A 23,223-nucleotide genomic window follows, 5' to 3' on the forward strand; every position below is an offset into this window, starting at 1 on the left:
AAGGTACCATAATTAAGTGCATCAGCTAGCATTAACTCCCAAATCACCAAGGTACAGTATTCAGAACATTAAGAACTGACTACCTTGCCACTTTTCGAATCTTACCCTAACCTAGTGCTCTGTCTGAGAGGGTCAGCAGCAACTCAGTAAATACATATTTTCAGTTTAGCTCACTTAAATAAGATGATGTTAAGAGCCCATCAGACAGTGTAAAAACCTGCTTATTTTCTGCCTTGATGGCATTCATCTAATACTGAAATATGTCTGCCTTGACATCTAATGGTTTTTGTGTGCTGCAATCTTTTGTTCTGAAAGATCAGATAATATATGAGAAGAACAACACAGTGTGGTATTATTTTTGTAACTTGGACAGACACTGGACAATAACGTCAATAAAAAAAAAACACCCCTGAGATAAAGGAAGAAAGAATGAAGCGTGTAACTACCACAGACAAGGAGGAGGATCCGTTATAGTGGCAGGAAGACAAGTGAGCTAATGTTTTATTGAAGCTCTGCAACTCAATTTGAGAAACATGTTCCAGCTGCTGGGGCTTTGGGTGGATCCTCCCTTTAAGATAAGGCCTTACTGAGTATTTTCACCCATTCTCAGTAGTTAGGACTTTGGCTCAAAAGGCATCCATCGTCTTTCCAGATGAGAGGAATTGACTGGTGATGACAATGCAATTTATTTTTAAAATAGAATTTGATCGGCAGGGCCCTCTTCATCATAACACTTTCATTAAGGAAGGCAGGTGTCACAATTATTGCTTTTCATTTTAAAAATAAATTCAGAATAATTAGTTTGTTAGAATTCTGGACAAAAATGATTCAGTCACAGCCCCACAACACAAAATTGCTGGTGAGAGATTTTCAGATGATCATGCAAATGACATTTCCTGCCTCAGATTTCATTCTTTTTCCCATTCCTGTGTTATTCTCAGTCTTCTACATTGAACCAGATTTCATTTTAAACAAAATCACATTGGCAGAATTTCAGCAAGTGTTTTAAATTCTCTCAAAAGAAGATCTTGTCTTGGGAATAGGATACCCATAACTTTGTATCACTCTGTGTGCACGTTATTACATTAAGCTGCTGTTACATTGTTGATGGCCTAAAGACTTCTGGCAAAATGGTACATTCCACAGTAAATTGGTGAAGTGGTCATGTCCTACATACAATTTAGAAGATGAACGATTCTTACATAATAATTTGCATGCATTTTGTTGATTTTCATCTCTAACAGGTTCAGCCCATTACCATTTCACAATTTCCTCGGTACGTTACCAGGTGCTGAAGCACAACAGTTGCTAAGCAAATCAAGACTGCACTTTAAAGTGTCCCCTGTGGCATAGTTATACACGTCTTTAACATATTTAAAATTCTTTCAGTCTAATATTAAATTAAACTTCATTAACACATCAGAGCTATGTGCTGGTTTCCATTTCCTTTTGAAACAGGCCTATAATGTTTTCTAAAGTTCATTTCCAATATTTTCTATGTTTATTTCAGATTTCCAGCATCCACAGCAAAACATTAATGTCATTGTCCCATAGGGGTGCTCTTTCATTACGAACAGTGATGGCGGGTGGTGGTTTAACCCAAGAGTCACTATATCTCAAGGGGAGAGGCTGAGATGAAGATTCCTTCATGGTAACCCTCAGCCAGTGCGGGAATTAACCCACACTGTTGATGTCACTTTGTTTAGATTTTGTCAATGTTGGAAAGCTCATTTTGTGAAATGCCAGATTAATGAATTTTCATACTTTAGGAAAGGATCTGGTAAATATTTTTTAGATGTGCAAGAACAGGTGCATGTTGGAATTTTGATAACTGAATGTGGTGTAACTGGAAACATCTGGTGTATGCAAAATATCAAATATTTGAATCTGTTGCTCAAGTATCACAAGTCATGGAAATTTAGTCAAAAGGTTTAATTAACATTGCCAAACTGTCAATTATATGATTCTGATCTATCTTGCAATATTATTTTTAAATAGAAGTGGATTTTTATAAAATTAAGGGGGAGGGGTGGAATTACTGAAGGACTCAAACTTCTGATGAAGTCCAAACAGACTGAACAAACAATGACTTCATCAGTTGTTGATATTCCTTCACTTATTCTGGAGATTACAATGCGTGAATTTTTGAGTTACAGAGGATATATATTGTACACTCCTGAGGAATTACTCATCTATGTCACAAAGCAGAATAAATGTACAGAATAAATGCTGCAGTTGGATGAGAAACTCTGAGAAATGGAACTAGACCATTGTGGGTTTATTTGCACATTTGGGATGGACCAGTTAAGGTTTCGTCATGTCCCGCCCATTTAATCAAGGATAAATTACAACGGAAAAAAAATGTACTTCTGTTGCTGCTCAACCGATATCCCTCTGCACTGTACCGTATTGTAACTGAAATAAAAGCAAAATCCTGCAGATGCTGGAAATCTGAAGTAAAATCAGAAAATGCTGGAGAAGCTCAGGAGTCTAGAGATAATAACAGGGTTGACATTTTGAGTCTGATATAATTCTTCTTCAGAAATGAAAGGAGCTGGAAAATGTGGTTTTTATATTGTTGACAAAGGGGGAGGAGAAGTGTGTGGAATAGATGGCAAGGTGCCTAAAGAAAAGGCAAAGGGAATGCTAATATACTAATAGAGATGTAAAGTAGGTTTAATTTTTGTTATTTGGAAAATAAACTGTTTACAAGAATGCTACAAACCAGTTAATATCAAGTTGAACTGCTGCAGTAATAAATATACTTTAAATCTTTTTACGTTCCCTCCTCTATTTAGCCAACTAACGGTAGTGAGTCATCGTGATGTATAGCTACAATGCCAGGAGTACAGTGATGATGCCTCACTGTTTGTCACATGTAAGCCTACAGTGTAACTTTCAATGGGTTAGTTTATAATGGGATCACAATAACTGAATTAATTCTTGTACCAAGTTCAATCCTGTGTTTGGTTCCTGTCGACAGAAATTGGTCCTCAGGTCAAGCCACTGCCATTCATCTCCCTCTGATGAAAAAGCAGTCCCTTGGTCCGGTGGGACCATGATGAATTTACTTTTGCAGAACAGCACATCCTGTTGGAATGACTGGATAGCAAATTAGGAGAGGAATCACTTACTGCTCCACTTCATGATCAGATGCCTTCTCTCCCCACTCAGTTAAGACTGGTTGACTTAGCCAGGCCAGCAGCTGAACCTGTGGCGTGTCAACAAATAATTTTCAAATATTTTCATGAAATATTATATTTTCTTATTTCTGAAATTCAGTAGCTTATCTTGGATGCCGAATTTGCAATAATGAAATGGTGTCAATTAATTGTGCTCACGGCCCAGTGGCTCAATGGTTAGCCCTGCTGCTTCACAGCATCAGGGATTTGGGTTCGATTCCAGCCTTGGGCGACTGTCTGTGTGAAGTTTACACATTCTCCCCATGTCTGCGCCCTGTGTAGGTTAGGTAAATTGGTCATGCCAAATTGCCCAGAGTGTTCAGGAAATGTGTAGGATAGGTGCATTAGTCAGGGGTACATATAGGATAGTAGGGGAATGCGTCTGAGTGGATTACTCTTTGGAGGGTCAGTGTGGACTTGTTGGGCCGAAGGGCCTGGGTCCCACTGTAGGAATTCTATGATCACAGCAGTTTATTATCATAAAGTTAATAAACATATTTGAAATACTGTTTATGTTTGGGTTGAAGATTTCACCAAATAAATAATGACAGAGAAATCTTCCCTCTCACCTGGTGGTCAGGCTGATCCTGATCTAGGATATTTTCCTGGGGTGAACAAATGGTAGAGGGTGGGAGAAAGTGAGGTCTGTGGATGCTGGAGATCACAGTCAAGACTGTGACACTGGAAAAGCACAGCAGGTCAGGCAGCATCCGAGCAGCAGGAGAGTCAAAGGTAGAGAGTGATTAAGTCTGCTACTCTGTCTTCAATTATTTTACTCAAATTCCTCAGAATGCGGAATTATTGCTGAGAACAATAGTTTTGTTTCTGGGTACAACATCTGAAATTAGCAATCAGAAATCATATCTCATGGAAACCGATAAAATGTTCATGGGTCTAGGCAGGGTAAATACAAAATGCCCCAATGACCAGGGAGTCTATATTAGAAGCCACAGTCTCAGGATATGGGGAGGCCATTTAGGACTGAAATGAGGAGAAATTTCTTCACCTGGAGAGTGATGGAGCTGTGGAATTCTCTGCCCCAGAAAGTGGTTAAGGCCAAAACCTTGGATGTTTTCAAGAAGGAATTAGATACAGTTCTCAGGGCTAAAGGGATCTAGGAATATGAGGAGAGAGCAAGAACAGAATACTGAGTTGAATGATCAGCAATGATTGTTTTGAACTCAGAGGGGATTCTCAGTAAGCACAGTGCTGGCTGTTGTTTGGCAACTGCTTTGTGCACCAGAATATATGGATTCATCTTGTAATCTATTGTGCAACTAAGAATACCATTCCCCAGAAACTTTCACCTTATGATTTATATGCATGTTGTACCATCTTACCCCAGACATTGGACCAAATAAGTAAGTTGCCTCTTTTCTATATGGACCCTGTTAATGGTATCGGAATGGTTACATGGATTAATCAATTACATCAAAACGTTATTAAAAACATAATTACGCATTATTTATTAAATAGTACTGTTCGTATTCTGCTGATTCATGTAGATTCTTGTCTTACATAGATTCTATAAAACACCCTTACAATCATCTACGGTTAAGTTTAAGATTAATATTCTTCTAAGTCTGTAAAGGATTCCCAAGAGTGAAAAAGAAGTGTCTTTTTCTTTGCAGGTGATATTCATAAGTAGCCATCGAAGAGTCTTTAAATACTGCAGAAGTTTTAAAAAAACAAGTTTTAAACTGCTGCTCTGGGAGGGAAATACGCCGTTTCTTTAGCATTGTACAGTTTTTAACAATTCACATTTGTGCTTATCTTCTCAAGTCCATGGGTGTTGGAAACCTGCCAAGGCTAGGAGATGACATTAGTACCTATCCTTCGAGAAGTAGAAGTGGGAAGTAGAAAATTACGTACAGGATGTTCACATCATCCCTTTTACCCAGATCCAGTAGCATCCATCTACAGTTCGTCCCTGCAATAGATGCAGAGTGGAAACACACCAGTGGGCTCATTCTTCTTTGGGTTGAAAACTAAAAGAAGTTAAGTTACAATCTGCGCTGATATTACATCCTGTGATAAAATGAAAACAGACCTGCTTGCTGTTATGCAGGGTTACACTGGTTTCTTTCTGAGGTTTTCCATTTATCAGTTAAGGACTGATGTTGGGGAATTCCTCATATTTACCAGGAGCACATACTGAAACACAATTTTAAAAAGAGGCAATCAAAACCAGAATGATTAAGATACCTGCACATTATTTTAAAATGTACAGTTTTGTTAAATGTACCAGTGCTACTCTTCATGTAGATCTTCAATAAAACACTGGAGTCGAATATAAGGGCTCGATCAGTCATCTTCACTTTACTAGCAGACTCTGAGCTTACTTACCAACTCAGTTGGCAGATGCTCCTGCTCTCCCGGTATTGTTCCATAGTTGGGGATGTAGGATTGTTCAAAAAGCTCCTCATCTCCTAATGAATAAAACACAGGCATCATATTAATGAAGTACTCAATTCTACTGATAGTTAGTCTACCTTACCATGCTGGGGATCAACAAAATTTCATAATTATTCAACGTATGCAGTCACTTATGGATAAGAAGTATTTGAAACTACAAGCTCATGTATAATCGATACAAATAATGGTGTGAACAATGTTCAGTAAGCTTCAAACTGTCAGGAAGGAGAGATCACGTCCAGAGTGAGAGCCTGAGAGAGTATACAGTTCAGGGAATTTGGTGCACAAGGGAAGAGGTGCTTTTTGCTTACATTTTTTGGCTCAAAGTTTTTTTTAAAAGCCCAGAATCAGGGACCTAGCCCAAAAGAATGACATCGCAGGTAAATCACAAGGTCATTGGTTGCTTATTGCTACTGATTTGATCATTTTCATAGGTTACTTTCAGATTGAAGATAAATAGGGAACTTTACTGGCTTCAAACTAACAGACCAATCCAAAATTTTCAAAAATCAAATCAACAATCAAGTAATTAGAGGTGCCAGGGCAGGTGATGTGCTGAAATTGCATGATGTGGAAGCTGGTGGACCCCATTGTAGTTCAGAGTGACCATATCTGGAGCAAGTGTTGGTTGCTTCAGCAACTCAAGCTCAGAGTTGATAAGCAGCAGTCTGAGTTTTGAACACTACGACACATCAGGGAGCGAACTATGAGTTACCTGGATGCTGTGTTTCAGGAGGCAGTCACACCCCTTAGATTAGCTACCTCAAATGGGGTCAGTACTCAACGACAGGAGAATGCGACTATGAGGACACATATAGGAGGATCCAGGAGGTAGTACTGAAGGAGCCTCACCCCTTGAGCTTGTCTAACAGGTTTGAGATTCTTGCTCCCCGTGTGGATGAGAGTGGGGGCTGTAGGGAGGATGAGCAAACTGACCATCACACTATGGTACAGTGAGCCATTCAAAAGGGGGGGGTAAAGAGAAATGTAGTTATAATCAGGAATGCTACTGTCAGGGCAATGCACAATGTTTACTGTGGCCAGGATTGAGCTTCCCAGAAGGCTGTGTTGCCTGCCTGGTGCCTGGGTTCAGGGCAACTCGTAGTGTTCGCAGGAATCAGAGATCAGTTGTTTGTAATATACATAAATGACCTGGAAGAAAATGTAGATGGTCTGATTAGGAGGTTTGTGGATAAAAGCAGAATTGGTAGAGCTGCAGATGGTGAGGAGGGCTGTCAAAGGATAAAGCAGGATATAGACAGATTGCAGGTTAGGGCAGAGAAATGGCAGTTGAAGTTTCATCCAGACAAATGTGAGGTGATGCATTTTGAAAGATCAAATTAAAATGCGAATTACACAATAAATGGCTGAACCCTTAAGAACACTGGCATACAGAGGGATCTGGGTGTACAGGGCCACAGATTGCTGACAGTGGTAACACAGGTGGATAAGATGGTCAAGAAGGCATTCAGCGTGCTTGTCTTCTTTAGCCAGGACATTGAATATAAAAGTTGGCAAATTATGTCATAATTGTACAAAACTTTATTTCGGCCACATTTGGAACATTGTTCTGGTTGCCACTCTGGCAAAAGGATGTGGATGCTTTGGAGAGGGTACAGAGAAGGTTTGCCAGGATGTTTTCTGGTCTGGAGGATTTTAGTGATGAGGAGAGGTTGGATAAACTCAGATAGTTTTCACTGGAAAGACAGAGGCTGAGGGGTGACCTGATAGAGGTCTACAAAATTATGAAAGGCAAAGTTAGGATGGATAGTCAGAGGCTTTTTCCCAGGGTGGGAAGGTCAACTACAAGAGGGCACAGGTTCAAGGTTGGAGAGGGAACTTTTTTCACACAGAAGATGGTGGATGCCTGGAACACACTGCCAGTGGAGGTTGTGGAAACAGGCACGTTAGCAATGTTTAAGACATATCTTGATAAACACATGTACGGAGGTGAACAGAATGAAAGAAACTGCACATGGACAATAAGTAACAAGTCTAAATATGGATTAGTAATTGGCTCATGCTTGGTAGACTGAAGGGCCTGCTCCTGTGCTGTATTGTATTGTATTAACATGCAATTTGGGAAGGCAGTTAGGAAGGCAAATTCAATGTTACCACTAATTTTGAGAGGTCTAGAATACAAAGACAGGGATGTACTGCTAAGGCTGTACAAGCCTCTGGTCAGACCACATTTGGAATATTGAGGACAGTTTTGGGCTCTGTATCAAAGGAAGGATGTGCTGGTGTTGGAAGGGAGTCCAAAGGAGGTGTGTAAGTATGATCCCAAGGATGAAGGGCTCGTCATGTGAAGAATGGTTGAGGACTTTGGTTTATTGGAGTTTAGAAGGATGAGGGGGGATCTGATTGAAATGGATAGAATACTGATTGGCCTGGATATCGTGGATATGGAGAGGATATTTCCACTAGCAGGAGAAACTAGGCCCTAATGGCACACCCACAGATTGAAGGGACGACCCTTTAGAGCTGAGATATGGATGAATTCCATCAGCCAGAGTGTGGCTAATCTGGGGAATTCATTACTGCAGAAGGCTGTGGAGGCCAAGTCTTTGACTATATTTAAGAAGGAGATATATAGGTTCATGATCAGTAAGGGGATCAAGGGTTATGGGGAGAAGGCAGGAGAATGGGATTGGAGGCAAAACTGAGGACTGCAGATGCTGGAGATTAGAGTCAAGAGTGTGGTGCTGGAAAAGCAAAGCAGGTCAAGCAGCATCCAAGGAACAGGTAAGTCAATGAAGGACTTTTTCCTGAAACCTGCTGCCTGACCTGCTGTGCTTTTCCAGCACCACACTCACGACTTGAAAAATATATCAGCCACAATTGAATGGTGGAGCAGATTTGTTGGGCTGAATGGCCTGAATTCTTCTCCTATACCTAATACTCTTACGAAAAGTCCAACCATTATCCCTCAACTCCATTTCAACACACTGCTGTTTAGTTACACTATCTTTGCAAAAACGGAAATTTTGAGGCGGTTTTAAATGGTCATTTTAAAGTATATAACCAATCAAAGGAATACCAAAACTGAACTGTGACAAAAATGGTAAATGGTTATGACAATGGTTAATTAATGAGTAACACGAAAGCAAATTACTATCCGTGCCGAATTTGTTTACAAGTCTAAAAGATCAGAACATACAGTAGGTTTGGAAGCATTTGTAGAGAGGGAAAAAGAGCCATTACTTCTGATCGATGATCTTTCAGGGGAACTGTTCTCATGAAGAATTAATCAGATTCTGCTTTATCGATGTGGTTTCAAGTGCCTGACAAATTTTACTGAATTTTACAATGAATGGCAACAAAGCTTGACAAGGTAGAGCCAGTGAGTATAGACATTCAAAAAAACACTCAATAAATGCCACATCATAAACCCATTAGCAATACTGAATCGCACAGGATTAAAGGGAAGTGGCTAACAGACAGAGAGGCCAATAATGGAAAAGTACTTCACAGATTGGAGGGAAGCATTCTGTGGTGAAACTTCAGGAGCAAGAGGTGGAGGGGCGAGAGTAGTTAGGGGGAGGTGATATCATTGTGGTATTATCGCTGGACTGTTCATCCTGAGACCCAGGGAATGTTCTGGGGAACGAAAACAGAAATTGCTGAAAAAGCTCAGCAGGTCTGGCAGCACCAGTGGAAAGAAATCAGAGTTAACGTTTCAGGTCCGGCGACCCTTCCTCAAAATTGGTGGTAGCTAGGAAAATATTGATTTTTATGCTGAAGACAAAGGGGGAGGGAGAAAAATAAACGATAGGTGGGGATAGAGCCCAAAGAGAGAGAAGAACAGTTGGACAGACAGTGGAGTGGGTAATAATCTGGCTGGGAGGGTGAATAGCTGTTAATGGGGACTGTTAGTGGCTAACAAATGGGTGGTGTGTAACAGCAAACCATGTGATAAGGCCTGGTGTATGGGGGTTGGGGAAAGGACATGGGAGAGCTCAAGCCCTGAAGTTATTGAACTCCATATTGAGTCTGGAGGGCTGCAGGGTCCCCAGCTGGAAAACAAGGTGCTGTTTCTCCAGTTGGCACTGGGCTTTGCTGGAGCACTGCAGGAAACCTGAGACACAGATGTTGGCCAGGGAACAGGGTGGGGTGTTAAAGTGGCAGGAAACTGGAAGCTCAGTCTTTTTTGCTGACAGAACGTAGATGTTCTGTGAAGCAGTCCCCCAGTCTATGCTTTATTTCCCTGATGTACAGGAGACCACATTGTGAGCAGCGAATGTAGTAGAGTAGATTGTGTGAAGTGCAGGTCAAGTGCTGCTTCAGCTGGAATGTGTGTTTGGCCCCAGAGATACTGAGGAGGGAGGAAGTAACTGGACAAGTGTCACACCATCTGCAGATTCAGGGTATGATGCCGTGAGGCTGTGGGGATGGGGTGCGAGGGGAGTTTGGGAAGAAGGAAGAGTGGACCAGGATGTCTCCGAGGGAACTGTCCCTGTGGAAGGCTGACAAGGGAGGGGAGGAGAATATGTGTCTGGTGGTGGCATCTCACTGGAAGTGGCAGAAATGGCGGCTAATAATCCTCTGGATGGCCTGCACTGGTTCTATTACCGAGTGCCAATTTCCTGCCTTTTCCTCATATCCCGGCACACTGTTTATATCCAAATAATCATCCAATGCCTCTCTTGAATCTGTTTCCACCACATTTCCAGGCAGTACTTTCCACACACTAACTACTTGCCATGTGACAAAAGTTTTCCCTCAAACCACCCTTACTTTGTCTGCATACTGTTCCAAATCTATGCCCTCTCATTCTTTTCCTTTATGAGCATGAATAACTCACCATTTACTCTATCCAGACTGCTCATGATTTTGAAAATGTATATTAAATTTCCTCCAAGCCTTCTTCTCTCCAATGAAAACAGTCCACACTTCTTCAATCTATCCTTGTAACTGATATTTCTCATTCTGAAACCATTCTTGTAAATTGCTTCTGCATTCTCTCCAACGCATTCACATCATTTCTTTAAGGTAAAATTGTAAGAGAAGATTGTGAGGAACTATAGGAACACTGGCAGTTCTGAAGTTAGCCTATTGGAGGCAGACATATTTCTGACAACAATTCAGTGGTTCTTAGTGTAACGGGAATGCATGTCCAGTATTGGACTCATGTGTGAGTCTCCTATATTAATGGTTTGAGGGCTTTTGCAGGTGACAAGACAAATCCCTATAAACCAAATTCCAGAGTATCAAAAGAACAAACCAAACTTGCGCAAATTATGGTTAAATCTTTGTTAATGTGGTTTAAAAATTATAGCGTTTAGCTACATTGGTCAAAGTAATTCCTACTCTAGGGTAAGCTAGCTATTACTGTATGTTCACCAGAATTCATATGTACAGATGTGGACTGGAGGCAGCAGGAATTTTGTTTAAGCACTGCAATCTACAACTAACAAGAAAAAGTCTTTTTCCCCACAACAATATTACACAATTCTATTTTAAATTTGCGTCACGATGACCAGTAAGCATCACTGTAAATGGTTACGGCCCCATATTTTTCAAAATAGATTTATTGCGGCAAATTATAAAATGTGAAGTTGACACTTTGGGATTACCCTGTAGAGGGAGTGTCTATGTTTCTTATGGTGAAATAAAAACAATGGTAATCTGATACAAAGATACTGGAAATGCTCATAGAAAGAGTGTTGTCATAGAGATCTACAACATGGAAAAAGGTCATTCTGCCCATTGCATCCATGCTGGTTAAAAACAATCAAACCTTCTAAACTTATTTACCAGCACTTGGTCCATAGCCTTGAGTGCCTTGGTATTGCAAATGTACATCTAAATACTAATTCAATGTGCTGAGGGTTTCTGCCTATCCCACCCTTACAGACAGAGAGCTCCACATTTCCACCACCCTCTGGAAGAAGAAGTTTTTCCCCACATTCCCTTAAGAGAAAAGAAGGTTGATAAGTGACCTAATTGAGACATATAGGATAATCAGAGGGTTAGATAGGGTGGACAGTGAGAGCCTTTTTCCTTGGATGGTGATGGCTAGCACAAGGGGCCATAGCTTTAAATGGAGGGGTGATAGATACAGGACAGATGTCAGAGGTAGTTTCTTTACTCAGAGAATAGCAGGGGTGTGGAACACACTGCCTGCAACAGTTGTAGACTTGCCAACTTTAAGTTTAGATGAGAGTGGTGCTGGAAAAGCACAGCAGGTCAGGCAGCATCCGAGGAGCAGGAAAATTGACATTTCAGACAAAAGCCCTTCATCAGGAATGGAGGCAGGGAGCCTCCAGGGTGGAGGGTTAAATGGGGGGCGGGGGGGGGGATCCTGGGGAGAAGGTAGCAAAGAGTACAATAGATGAATGGGGTGGGGTTGGAGGTGATAGGTCAGAGAGGAGGGTGGAGTGGATAGGTGGGAAGGAAGATTGGCAGGTAGGGCAGGTCATGAGGACAGTGCTGAGCTGGAAGGTTGGAACTGGGGTAAGGTGGGGGGAGGGGAAATGAGGAAACTTTAAAGGGCATTTAAATGGTCATTGGATGGACATATGGACGAGAATGGAAGGACAGTGTAGGTTAAATGGGCTTCAGATTGATTTCACAGGTCGGTGCAACATCGAGGGCCAAAGGGCCTGTACTGAGCTGTAATGTTCTATGTTTTATGTTCTAACCCTCCTGCCTCTTGCTTTGGCCACTGATTCCTTCTTTCTGGCTATCGTATCTATGTCCCTCATAATTTTATACAACACAATCATGTTTCCATCAAGATGCCATAGCTCTAAGGAAAACAGCCGCAATCTCTCCAACCTCTCCATCACTGGAACACTCCAGCTCAGGCAACATCCTGGTAACTCTCCTCCGCACTCTCTCCAGTCCTATCACATCCCTCCTACAATGGATTCCAGAACTGCACACAATACCCTTGTTGTAGGGTAACCAAGAGTGATTGCAAGACAACATATTAATACTTGAAATGCAAGCCTCGGAACTGAAACAATAAATCAAATCAAATGTCACTGAGACACTCAGCATTCAAACACATGAAAGGTGTGAATTTGCAGTAAACAAATCAGAAAAATTGAAACTGAAACCTTCAACCATAAGTGAACTTCTAATAGCACTGCAAATCTTAAAAAGCGCCATGCCTATTAACAAACAACTTTTTAATCTCTTCTTTCTCTGACTCTGTTTCTTAGGCATGATTTTTAAAAATTAAACATATTAACTCTCTCTTGCTAGTTTAGACTCTGGAGGGAGGGGTGTCATTTTAATCCCTCATGATCTTGGAGGTTGGGCAAGATGTAAAAGTGTTAAAAATCAGAAAAACAAATGCAAGCTTCCTACAGCTGCTTGGGGCGGCACGGTGGCTCAGTGGCTAGCACTGCTGCCTCACAGCGCCAGGGACACGGGTTCGATTCCAGCCTCAGGCAACTCCCTGTGAGGAGTTTGCATGTTCTTCCCGTGTCTGCATGGGTTTCCTCCAGGTGCTCCAGTTTCCTCCCACAGTCCAAAGATGTGCAGATTAGGGTGATTTGCCCATAATGTTCAGGGATATGTAGGTTAGGTGCATTAGTCAGGGATAAACATAGGGGAAGGGGAATGGGTCTGGGTGGGTTACTCTTCAGAGGGTTGGTATGGACTTGTTGGCCAGAATGGCCTTTTTCCGCACTGTAGGGATTCTATAATTCCACATCCATGTTTAACAGAGCTGGTGCAGAGATCGGTACTTAAATCAGCTCTCAGTAGCCCAGTGGGCCGTTCAATATGGATTCGGAGCTTCACATTTGATTGCTGTTACAGATCTGACCATGGCCAGCCTGGTCTTCCAGACCTCAGGAAATCTGGCAGCTAAAGGGAGGCAATGACAACTCTTGGGAAAGGTAAGGGACTTTATAGTACTGCTTGCGGGCTTACAAAAATCAGCAGTGCTTCCCTTCCAAACAGTAAAGACCTTGGCAACTTCCATGTCAGCTAACTCCATCCTCTCACCGCAGGGAGATGGGAATCAAACATCAGAATCAGATCCAATCCCACCCCACTTCCCAATAACTCCACACAGGACCGCTGACTGCTCTTGAGACCTTCTCTGGAGCACTCCCTAACAGACAACAATCCAAACGTGTCTGTTTTATGTAAGAATTTTGTTGATTAAAAAATGGTAGTACAATTGCTTAAAAAAAGGACAACGTTTTCACGCAGAGGGTGGTACAGGTATAGAATGAGCTGCCAGAGGAAGGCTGATACACTTACAACATTTAAGAGGCATCTGGATGGGTATATGAATAGGAAGGGTTTAGAGAGATATGGGCCGGGTGCTGGCAGGTGGGACTAGATTGGGTTGGGGTATCTGGGCAGCATGGACGGGTTGGACCGAAGGGTCTGTTTCTGTGCTGTACATCTCTATGACTCTAATCACATGCTTTCGTGAAACACCAGCACATTTGAGGTCCAAACCATACATCATTATACCGTGTATTGTCATTCCTTCACCATTGCGCATCAAAATGCAGCTTGTTTGAAGAGCTGGCACAGGCACAATGGGCCGAATAGCCTCATTCTGCTCCGTAACAATTCTGAGCTTCTTGGTGAAAATCCTGGAACTCACTTCCAGACCGCACTGTCGGTGTGCCCTGCATCAAATGGATTACTCACCATAGCCAACAGAAGGGCAATAAATGTGACAGAGCTAAGCAACATCCACCTCCTAGTGAAACAATAAAGCAAGTGTACATGGCATTTGGGGGAGGGCTATGTTCTTTAGATTGCCTGTCTTGCTCAGAGCTCCCAGCGACCCTGTAAAGACGGCCACGCAGAAAAGGGTTTCTCATTACCAAACAACACCAAAGCAAAGGCTACAAAACATCCACGGAGAACAGCAAGCAAATTGCTGCCAACTCCAAATTCTGAGCCAATATCTCATTGTTGCTGTGGGTTTGGCAAAGAAAAATGATTTGGACGATGCACTGAGGGTCGAGAATACAACTTGAACCTCTTTTTTTCCAGTTCTGTACAGCTAAGGTGGCAAGACAGCTGAAGTTGGCCATTGGAACTTCAGAACTATTTAACACAAGTGGTTGATTATTTCCAGAGCAATGTAACTAACTTTGTTAAGGATAAACTCTTTGGGGGGGAAGGGAGCTTCAAATATTAATCCTCTGGTTTCCAAGTTGTTTGCACAGGGCGGTGTTTAATTGCAGGGGTGTTGAGAAAATGGCCCCAAATTTATTTTATTGGGATAATTCCAAGCTCGCTATAGAAAAAATGCAGACCTTGTGGGACTTTCTAATGACAATAATTGAAATCAGATGCACATTCCACCCACATTTGCAAAACACTGGGTTATAGAACAGTACACGGTCCTCAGTTCTTTTTCATTGTATTTTGGTAGGATTTTGCAACAACACTGCAATGTTAAGATATATAAAATTCTTAACTTACAAGGACCATGCATGAGCTTGTGTTTCACAGCCTGATAGGAATAATGGATTTGTGGATAACTGGATTTTTCAAAGATTTTGAATACCTGGATGGTTCACTATGAGATTGCCACTCCATTCCTACTTTTCTTGCATGAAGACAGACTTCGGCATTTCTGATAAACAATCCTGACCCCAACTCTTTCAGAAAGACGGAGCATGCCCGAAATCCGCCAGTTCCCTTGTAATATGGGAGAACCGGGGGAAAGTCAAACTGCGCTCCCTTTCCCACAGCAATAAATGCTATATTCAGCAATTTACCGTCCAGCTCCACTTTGACAGCTCCTGTGAAAGGTAAGTATGTTGCTAAGTGTGTGGTGAGGGCAGCAGCTGGTTAAGGGAGTAGGGTTCCAGGTGAAGGGGGTAGGGTTCCAGGTGCCCAGTCAGTAAAGTACCAAGTAAATGATGGTGTGCTCAGGTTATGTCAGAGGAGGAAGTTGTCAATTCTGGGAACAGGGGAGAGATGATAGGGTGGTCAGGCCAGGCAGACAGAGAAGGGGGTTCAGATCCAAGATTCAGGTTGGCTGCAAGGCTTTTGGGTCCCAGGCAGTGGAAGTGCATGGAAATTAGTTGGAAAGGGTCAATTGAGAGTTGAAAGGGTAACGGTAACAGTTACCCAGGGATTAGACAAGGAGCTGAATCACATCTTATTTTGACTAAGGGTCAATTTTGGTAAGTTTCACGGAGGGTTTCTCTCCATGAAACTGACACTCTCACCATTTCTGTTGACTACAACCACCTCCCACCCAGCGTCATGCTTTATACCACTCTTACTGTGGCATGCAACGTCTTCTCTCATCCACTCCAACCCCAACCCCAGCCCTCTGCCTTCCAGCTCAGCACTACCCTCATGACTTGTCCTACCTGTCCATCTTCCTTCCCACCTATCCACTCCACCCTCCTCTCCGACCTATCACCTTTATCCCCACCTCCATCCACCTATCACACTCACAGCTAGCTTCTCCCCAGCCCCAGCCCCAGCGCCACCTCCTTCCCATTTATCTCTCCACCCCAGAGGCTCCCAGCCTTATTCCTGATGAAGGGCTTTTGCCCGAAACGTCGATTTCTCCTGCTCCTCAGATGCTGCCTGACCTGCTGCGTTTTTCCAGCACACTCTAGACTCTAATCTCCAGCATCTGCAGTCCTCACTTTCTCCAGGATAGTGCATGGGAGGAGCAAGTAGCAAGCTGAAGTTACCAGGTGCCTGCTCTGACATTCCCATTCTCAGGGGAGGTGGCAGGAAAGGAGACCCTATATTAACGAGGCAAAGTGTTCAGTCAATGAGGCCGTTAGCAAGCAGTAATCCTTTTTAATAGGCATCTTGCTGCTGCCAAGTGAGAATCTCAGTTTAATTTCTGGAACCCTGCTTGAAAATGCAACGAGTTGCTTCCTCACTTTGAGACAGCGCTTGTTTGACTTCTCCCATGTTTCCTGCCACAGCCCACATCATTGAGGGCTCTGTAAAAAGTTTGTTTAAATCCTCTCAATTTTCCAGGATAACTGTCAGCTCCACAGAAGTGACTTTCGCAGCTACTTTCAGAGGGTCCAAACACAGTGGAACCGTCCAAGAGATTTGCCAAACTCCCAGTTATTTCCCACGGAGTTGACTGTGTTGGATTCTGCACAGTCCTGACACACAACTCCAGATAGATCACAGTTAAAAGATCCCATCGACCTTCTTCTCAGGAAAGGACAGACCTCAAGTTAAAAAGCTCTCTGCAAATGGTGAAACATTTTCAGTGTAACCAATAGAGAGAGATTGAGACATCGCTGCATAGATAACTCTAAACCTGACACAGACAGAGAACAAATTAAGGGGTGCATACAGTCGCATACAGACCCTTTGGTCCAACCAGTCCATGTTGACCATAATCCCAAACTAAACCAGTCCCACCTGCCTACTCCAGGCCCATATCCCTCCAAACCTTTCCTACTGATGTACTTATCTAAATGTCTTTTAAACGTTGTAACCGTGCCCACATCCTACACTTCCTAAGGACGTTCATTCCACATGTGAGCCACCCTCTGTGTAAAAAAATTGCCCCCTATGTTTTTTTTTTAAATCGCTCTCTTCTCACCTTAAAAATATGCCCCCTAGTGTCGAAATCCCCCACCCTAGGGGGAAATACACCTCCCATTAACACGATCTATGCCCCTCATGATTTTAAAAATTTCTATAAGGCTGCCTCCGAACCTCCTAGGCTTCAATGAAAGAAGTCCCAGCCATCCAGCCTTTTTTAATAACTCAAACCTTCCATACTCAGCAACATCCTGGTAAATCTCTTCTGAACCCTCTCTAGCTTATGAGAAAGAAATATTAAAGAACAGCAGCAAAATAAATAGAAGTAAATGGGTTTTAGGCGTGGGAGGAAGGCTGAGTGGTAAGGCAAAAATGCAGGGGAGACGATTTGCTTGCATGGGTTTGCTTTGAAGAAGGGTCACAGGACTCAGAGTTAACTGTGCTTTCTCTCTTTACAGATCCTGCCCAACTTGATGAGTTTCTCCAGCAATTTCTGTTTTTGCTTTGAGTTTGTTTTGCACTAATATGTGAAGAATCCATCTTGATGCTTTTCAGCAAAGTATTTTCAAGCATGCTTGTGATCTCAGTGGACACACGATGGATTTTGAAGGCATAAAACTGGTGCTGTGATGAGCTGCTAGTGAAACAGGGAGTATAAATAATGCTCATCACATCCACGGAACATTGCAAGTAGGAAAAACATGGAATTGGGAGGCAGTGCAGAGAGGATGGCATGTTGGGACAGAAAATGTTACAACTTCCTCATAATACTGGGTGAAAGTAGGATGTATGTTAATCACTAGTAAACATGAAGTAGATTGAATCCAGCTCAGATATGATTGAAGTTAGAACTAAAAGTACTTTTTTGTACGATAGTCAATAGTTTTCCACAATGAATTGTCAGGCTTCAACATAGATGATAGATTATTGCTTTCATATAAACACAGAATTAACAGTTGATTTGTCTGTTCAGGTTTGCTCTTGCATTGGTCTAAACTGAGCAAGCCCAAGGGAAGATTATCCTTTTGATAAAAGCGTGCAGCAATCTGTCTTTAGCTCACTGAGGTAGATTTTCATCTTGCTATCCAGGCATCATGATGCCGATCCCATTACAGAAACCATTTAATTATCCATATCAATAAGATGGAAGCTTCTAACCATGTGTGGGGCTGAGGGAATTGTTACTCTGTTAAATTAACCTGATAAACTGAGGGAATTTATAAATATATTACAGGAAACGTAAAGTTGTGCTAAGTAAACAACTTGCCATTTTTGGTTGGCTGGACGTTACAGGCAAAGTCTGGCATTTAGAACTGCAGGTTAAAAAAGTATGGCAACTTCTTTGTCGAAGTTGATGTTTTTAGATCAATCTTGATTTTTGAGTTTGATTTGATTTTCCTAAAGAGCCATATCAGATCTAAAACATTCACTCTGTTTCTCTCTCCAAAGATGCTGTCAGACCCTGCTGAGTTTCTCCAGCATTGTCTTTTTATTTCAGATTTCCAGCATCCACAGTATCTTTCTTTTATTATGGGTTGGTATTTGTCAGTTCTAGCAGCCGGTGATCAGACATACTTTTATATTAGATTAGTGGTGCTAGAAGAGCACAGCAGTTCAGGCAGCATCCAACGAGCAGCGAAATCGACGTTTCGGGCCCGAAACGTCGATTTCGCTGCTCATTGGATGCTGCCTGAACTGCTGTGCTCTTCCAGCACCACTAATCCAGTATTTGGTTTTCAGCATCTGCAGTCATTGTTTTTACCTTATACTTTTATATTAGTGTAAATTGAAAACCTTAAATTCCCTTCCAACACAATTAGATTAATTGATAATTCAAGGACTATTCAGTGAATCGTAGAGACGTAGATCTAATGAGTTGATTGACTACTTAATGAAACATAAGGATTAGCCCTTGCACTGTCAGTTTTGATTGTGTAATTCTGAAAGCTTACATACTCGGTCCTGACTGTTCACAAGGTAGCCTGAATATTTTGAACAATTCTGGTCCCTTATCTAAGGCAGGATATCCAGGCATTGGAGGCAGTCCAGAGAAGATTCACAAGGCTGATCCCAGGTGTGACAGAGTTATTTCAGGAGGATTAGGTTACGCCTGTACACAATGGAATTTAGAAGAAAGAGGTGACATTTTGGAAACATACAAGATTCTTAGGGGAGCAAATTACAGCAGATGCTGGAATCTGTACTGAAAACAACGAATGCTGGAGTGCAGCACCCATGGACAGAGAGCAAGCTAACATTTCAACTCTAGATGATCCTTCAGTCTGATGAAGAGTCATCTAGACTTAAGAGGTTAGCTTGCTCTCTCTCCATGGGTGTTGTCTGACCCATTGTGATCTCCACGATTCTTAGGGGACTTGACAGGGTAGATGCAGAAAGGCTGTTTCCACTTGTTGGAGAATCTAGGATAAGAGGACACAATCTCAGAATTAGTTGCACATTTGAGACAGAGATTCGCACAAATTTCTTCTCTCATTGTGAAAAATAATTCCACTGATTCATTACACTAATAGCTATAGAGGCTGGGTCATTAAGTATATTCGAGGTAGAGATAGATTGTAAATCAGGAAGGGGATCAAGGGTTACAGGGAAAAAAGGCAGAAAAGTGGAGTTGAAGATTATCAGATCCATCATTATCGCATTGAATGGCACAGCAGACTCAGTGGCTGTATGGCCTATATCGGATCTTAGATTTTATTATCTCTTACTTTGTATATTGTTAAATTTCTGAACATCTCTCCTCAAGGTGACCCCGTATACTGACCCCGACTACATTCATAAATTGTGTGTCTGCTAATATGAAAGCTGATGTAGTGCAGTTCCTAATTACTGACAACACTGGGCATTTGCTAACATAATTTTCCAAATGTATTTATCAAATATGAGATGACATAATTGAAGTCACAAAGTCAGTACTGCAAAACTGCCAGTGAAGATGATACTGAGCTTGCCTACATATTTTACATTTCCAGTGCTATCGCTATCAAATTTCTACATATTATCTCTGTTAGTAATACAATAATAACTAGATGCATAGTAAACAATGAAAGAAAATTACTACAAACAGCACCAAGCATAAACACTCCAGCACAATGCACAGTAGCGACAGTATGTCACATTTAAAAGATGCACTGAAGCAACACAGCAAGGGTCTTCAGGCAAGCTCTACCAGCCCAAAGGTTAAGAGCAGATGTGTGGGACATCACCCCTGGAAAGATTTCCCACGAAGCCACCCACCATCCCAAAAAAAAACTCCTTGCAGTGAGCTCACTGCAACTGGGTCAAAAGCCCAGGAACGTCCTTGCAAACAGCACTGTGGGCATACCCACAACAGATGGTTTCACTGTAATTCACGAGAGCAGCTCAGCTATATTTTCTCAAGATCAGTTAGGAATAAGCAACAAATGTTTGCTATGACAGTGATGTTCATTTCTCATAAATAATTACACAGATTGATAGCAAAGGGCTCTTGTGGAACAGTGATAGTGATTCTACCTCTGAAACAGGAGGCCCAGACTGTAGTTCCACCTGAATCAGAAGTGTGTAATAACAGAAATTATTAGACATGATCCTCAAGTCGATAGCATCCTGGATTTCTATTAATAACAGCATTGTGGGTGTACCTATACTCCCGCTGACTATGTTTTAACAAAGCAGCTCGGCATCACCTTTTTTGGGATTGACAACAAATACTGGCCTTCTCAGTGACACCCCCATTTTATGGATAAATTAAAAAGGACGACAATAATCCAGGCTTCACAGTTTTTTTGACTGTGCTGTTCCCGTCTGCCATGCTGACCTCTACATCACAAAGACCGAGTGCCAACTCTCAGACATTTTGTCCCATCTACCCCAGCTCATAAATCCGACCATCAACTCATAGTCCTACAGCACAGAGATAGCCCTTCAACCCAAACTGGTCCATGCCAACCAAAATGCCCATCAACGCTAACCCCATTCCCCGCACCTGGCCCATATTCTTCTAATCCTTTCCTATCCACGTCTTTGTCCGAATACCTTTTAAATGCTGTTAATAGACGCACCTCAACCACTTCCACTGGCACTTCATAACCCTCTGTGTAAAAAAACCCTTCTCTCCATAACCCTGATCCCCTGACCAATCAAGAGCTTATCTATCTCTGTCTTAAATACATGCATTGACTTAGCCTCCACAGCCTTCTGTGGCAAAGAATTCCACAGATTCCCCACCCTCTGGCTGAAGAAACTCCTTCTCAGCTCAGTTCTGAAGGGTTGTCCCTTCACTCTGAGGCTGAGTTTCAATCACATCCCCCCTGATCCTTCTGAACTCCATTGAGTACAGACCCAGAGTCCTCACCTGCTCCTCATATGACAACCCTTCATCCCCAGGATCATTCTTATAAATCTCCTCTGCACCCCCTCCAATGCCAGCGCATTCTTCCTTAGATATGGGGCCCAAAACTGCTCACAATATTCCAAAACTTGACCTGACCAGAGCCTTATACAGCCTGAGCATCACATCCCTGCTCTTGTATTCTAGCCCTCTTGAAACGAATACTAACATTGCATTTGCCTTCCTAATTGCCAACTGAATCTGCATGTTACCCTTAACAGAATCATGAACTCGGACTCCTAAATCCCTTTTTGCTTTAGAATTCTGAAACTTTTCTCCGTTTAGAAAACAGTCTATGGCTCTATTCTTCCGACAACCTTTAGGACTCAACATTGAATTCAACAAGACAGAAGTGAGGACTGCAGATGCTGGAGATTTGAGTCAAGAGCGTGGTGCTGGAAAAGCACAGCCGGTCAAGCAACATCGAGGAGCACAAGAAATCGATGTTTTGGGCAAAAGCACTTCATCCTGATGAGCTTTTGCCTGAAATGTCCTCCTGCTCCTCAGATGCTGCCTGATCTGCTGTGCTTTTCCAGCACCACACTCTCCACACTGAATTCAACAACTCCAACCACGAACACTGTGCTCTACAATGAGTACACTCCCTCCCCTGTACTCCATGTCTTGTTAACATGGGTTTGCTCTTAGCAGAGCTGACCTAGTTTCTGCTATTAATACTATTCTGTAGCTATATCACTCCTATTACATTGTGCACTCTCTTTGCCTTTGTTCCATACACCCTCACCATTTAAATCAATTTTACTGATGTAATTTTCTGCTTAATTCACAAAAGGTTGCACAATTCTGCAACAGTATTGTACAAAAACAAGACCAAAGATAACAACGGAAACTGGAAATATAGGTCAACGTTTTCTGCCAAGTATTTGACTTCAGTAGAAAATGTGAACTTCTGCCAAAGAAAGTTTAAGCTTCCACTGTGCATACTGTTTCGAGCAAAGGGGATGTTTTTTCACCGTTACCTATCTAATTCAACCATCTGAAACTACTACAGTCACAAAACTACTCAGTTTTTTTTATTTGTTCATGGGCTTTGCGCTAGGCCAGTATTTACTACCGATGCCTAATTGTTCTGGAGATATTGATGAACATCGCCCTTTCTGAGATACCAAACTCCTTCATGTGTAGGTACACTCATAGGCCTATCAGGAAGGGGATTCCAGGCTGTGATGAAACCGTGACATTTTTTTAAAGTCAGGGCAGTAAGTGGTTTGTAGGGGATCTTTAGCAGCTCACAATCCCATGCATCTGCTGCTCTTGTCTGTTTAAGTTGTAATCGCTGATTTGTAAGTTTCTAACGAAGGAGCAATGCATTTTGTAGACAATACACACTGCTATTACTGTGCAAAGGTGGTAAAGTCAATGAACACTGAAGGAGGTGGGAAGAGTGCCAGTCTATCAGGAAGTTTTGTCCTGGATGCTGTTATGCTTCTTGAATGTTGTTGGAGCTGCGTTCATCTGAGCAAGTATTTCATCACACTCCTTGTTTGTGCCTTGTAATTAACAGACAGGCACTGAGGAGGAGGAACAAGCAGGTTAGAGTTGGAGACTTGCTCAAATCTATGTGCTGCTCTTAAGAGAGCTTGGAGTTATAGTGGTGTCAACATCCAGCAGTTTCCTGAGATTTTCGAGGATTCACATATACCTTCTCATAGTAACACTGGAACATAGAGTACATTAACTCCATCACCTTTGCAATGTCACAAGCATAAGTGTCCTGAAGATTTAAATAATTGACAACTTTTCCTT

At 42.1% G+C, this 23,223-nt stretch overlaps 1 protein-coding gene across 4 annotated transcripts in view; it reads right to left on the minus strand.

Annotated features, from left to right (window-relative positions):
- Positions 1–23,223, minus strand: part of ano6 (anoctamin 6) — a 145,861-nt gene that overhangs the window by 92,662 nt on the left and 29,976 nt on the right. For 3 of the 4 annotated variants that reach the window (XM_072551962.1, XM_072551963.1, XM_072551965.1), the window contains exons 2-3: positions 5,529–5,611; positions 4,523–4,570 (exon numbers count right to left, since the gene is read on the minus strand). In XM_072551962.1, coding sequence (XP_072408063.1) covers positions 4,523–4,570; positions 5,529–5,611 — 131 coding nt within the window. The remainder of the gene's footprint in view (positions 1–4,522; positions 4,571–5,528; positions 5,612–23,223) is intronic. The other variant, XM_072551964.1, reaches the window with a different exon arrangement.

The sequence above is a fragment of the Chiloscyllium punctatum genome, chromosome 32 (assembly GCF_047496795.1).
Source record: "Chiloscyllium punctatum isolate Juve2018m chromosome 32, sChiPun1.3, whole genome shotgun sequence".
Lineage (NCBI taxonomy): Eukaryota > Metazoa > Chordata > Chondrichthyes > Orectolobiformes > Hemiscylliidae > Chiloscyllium > Chiloscyllium punctatum.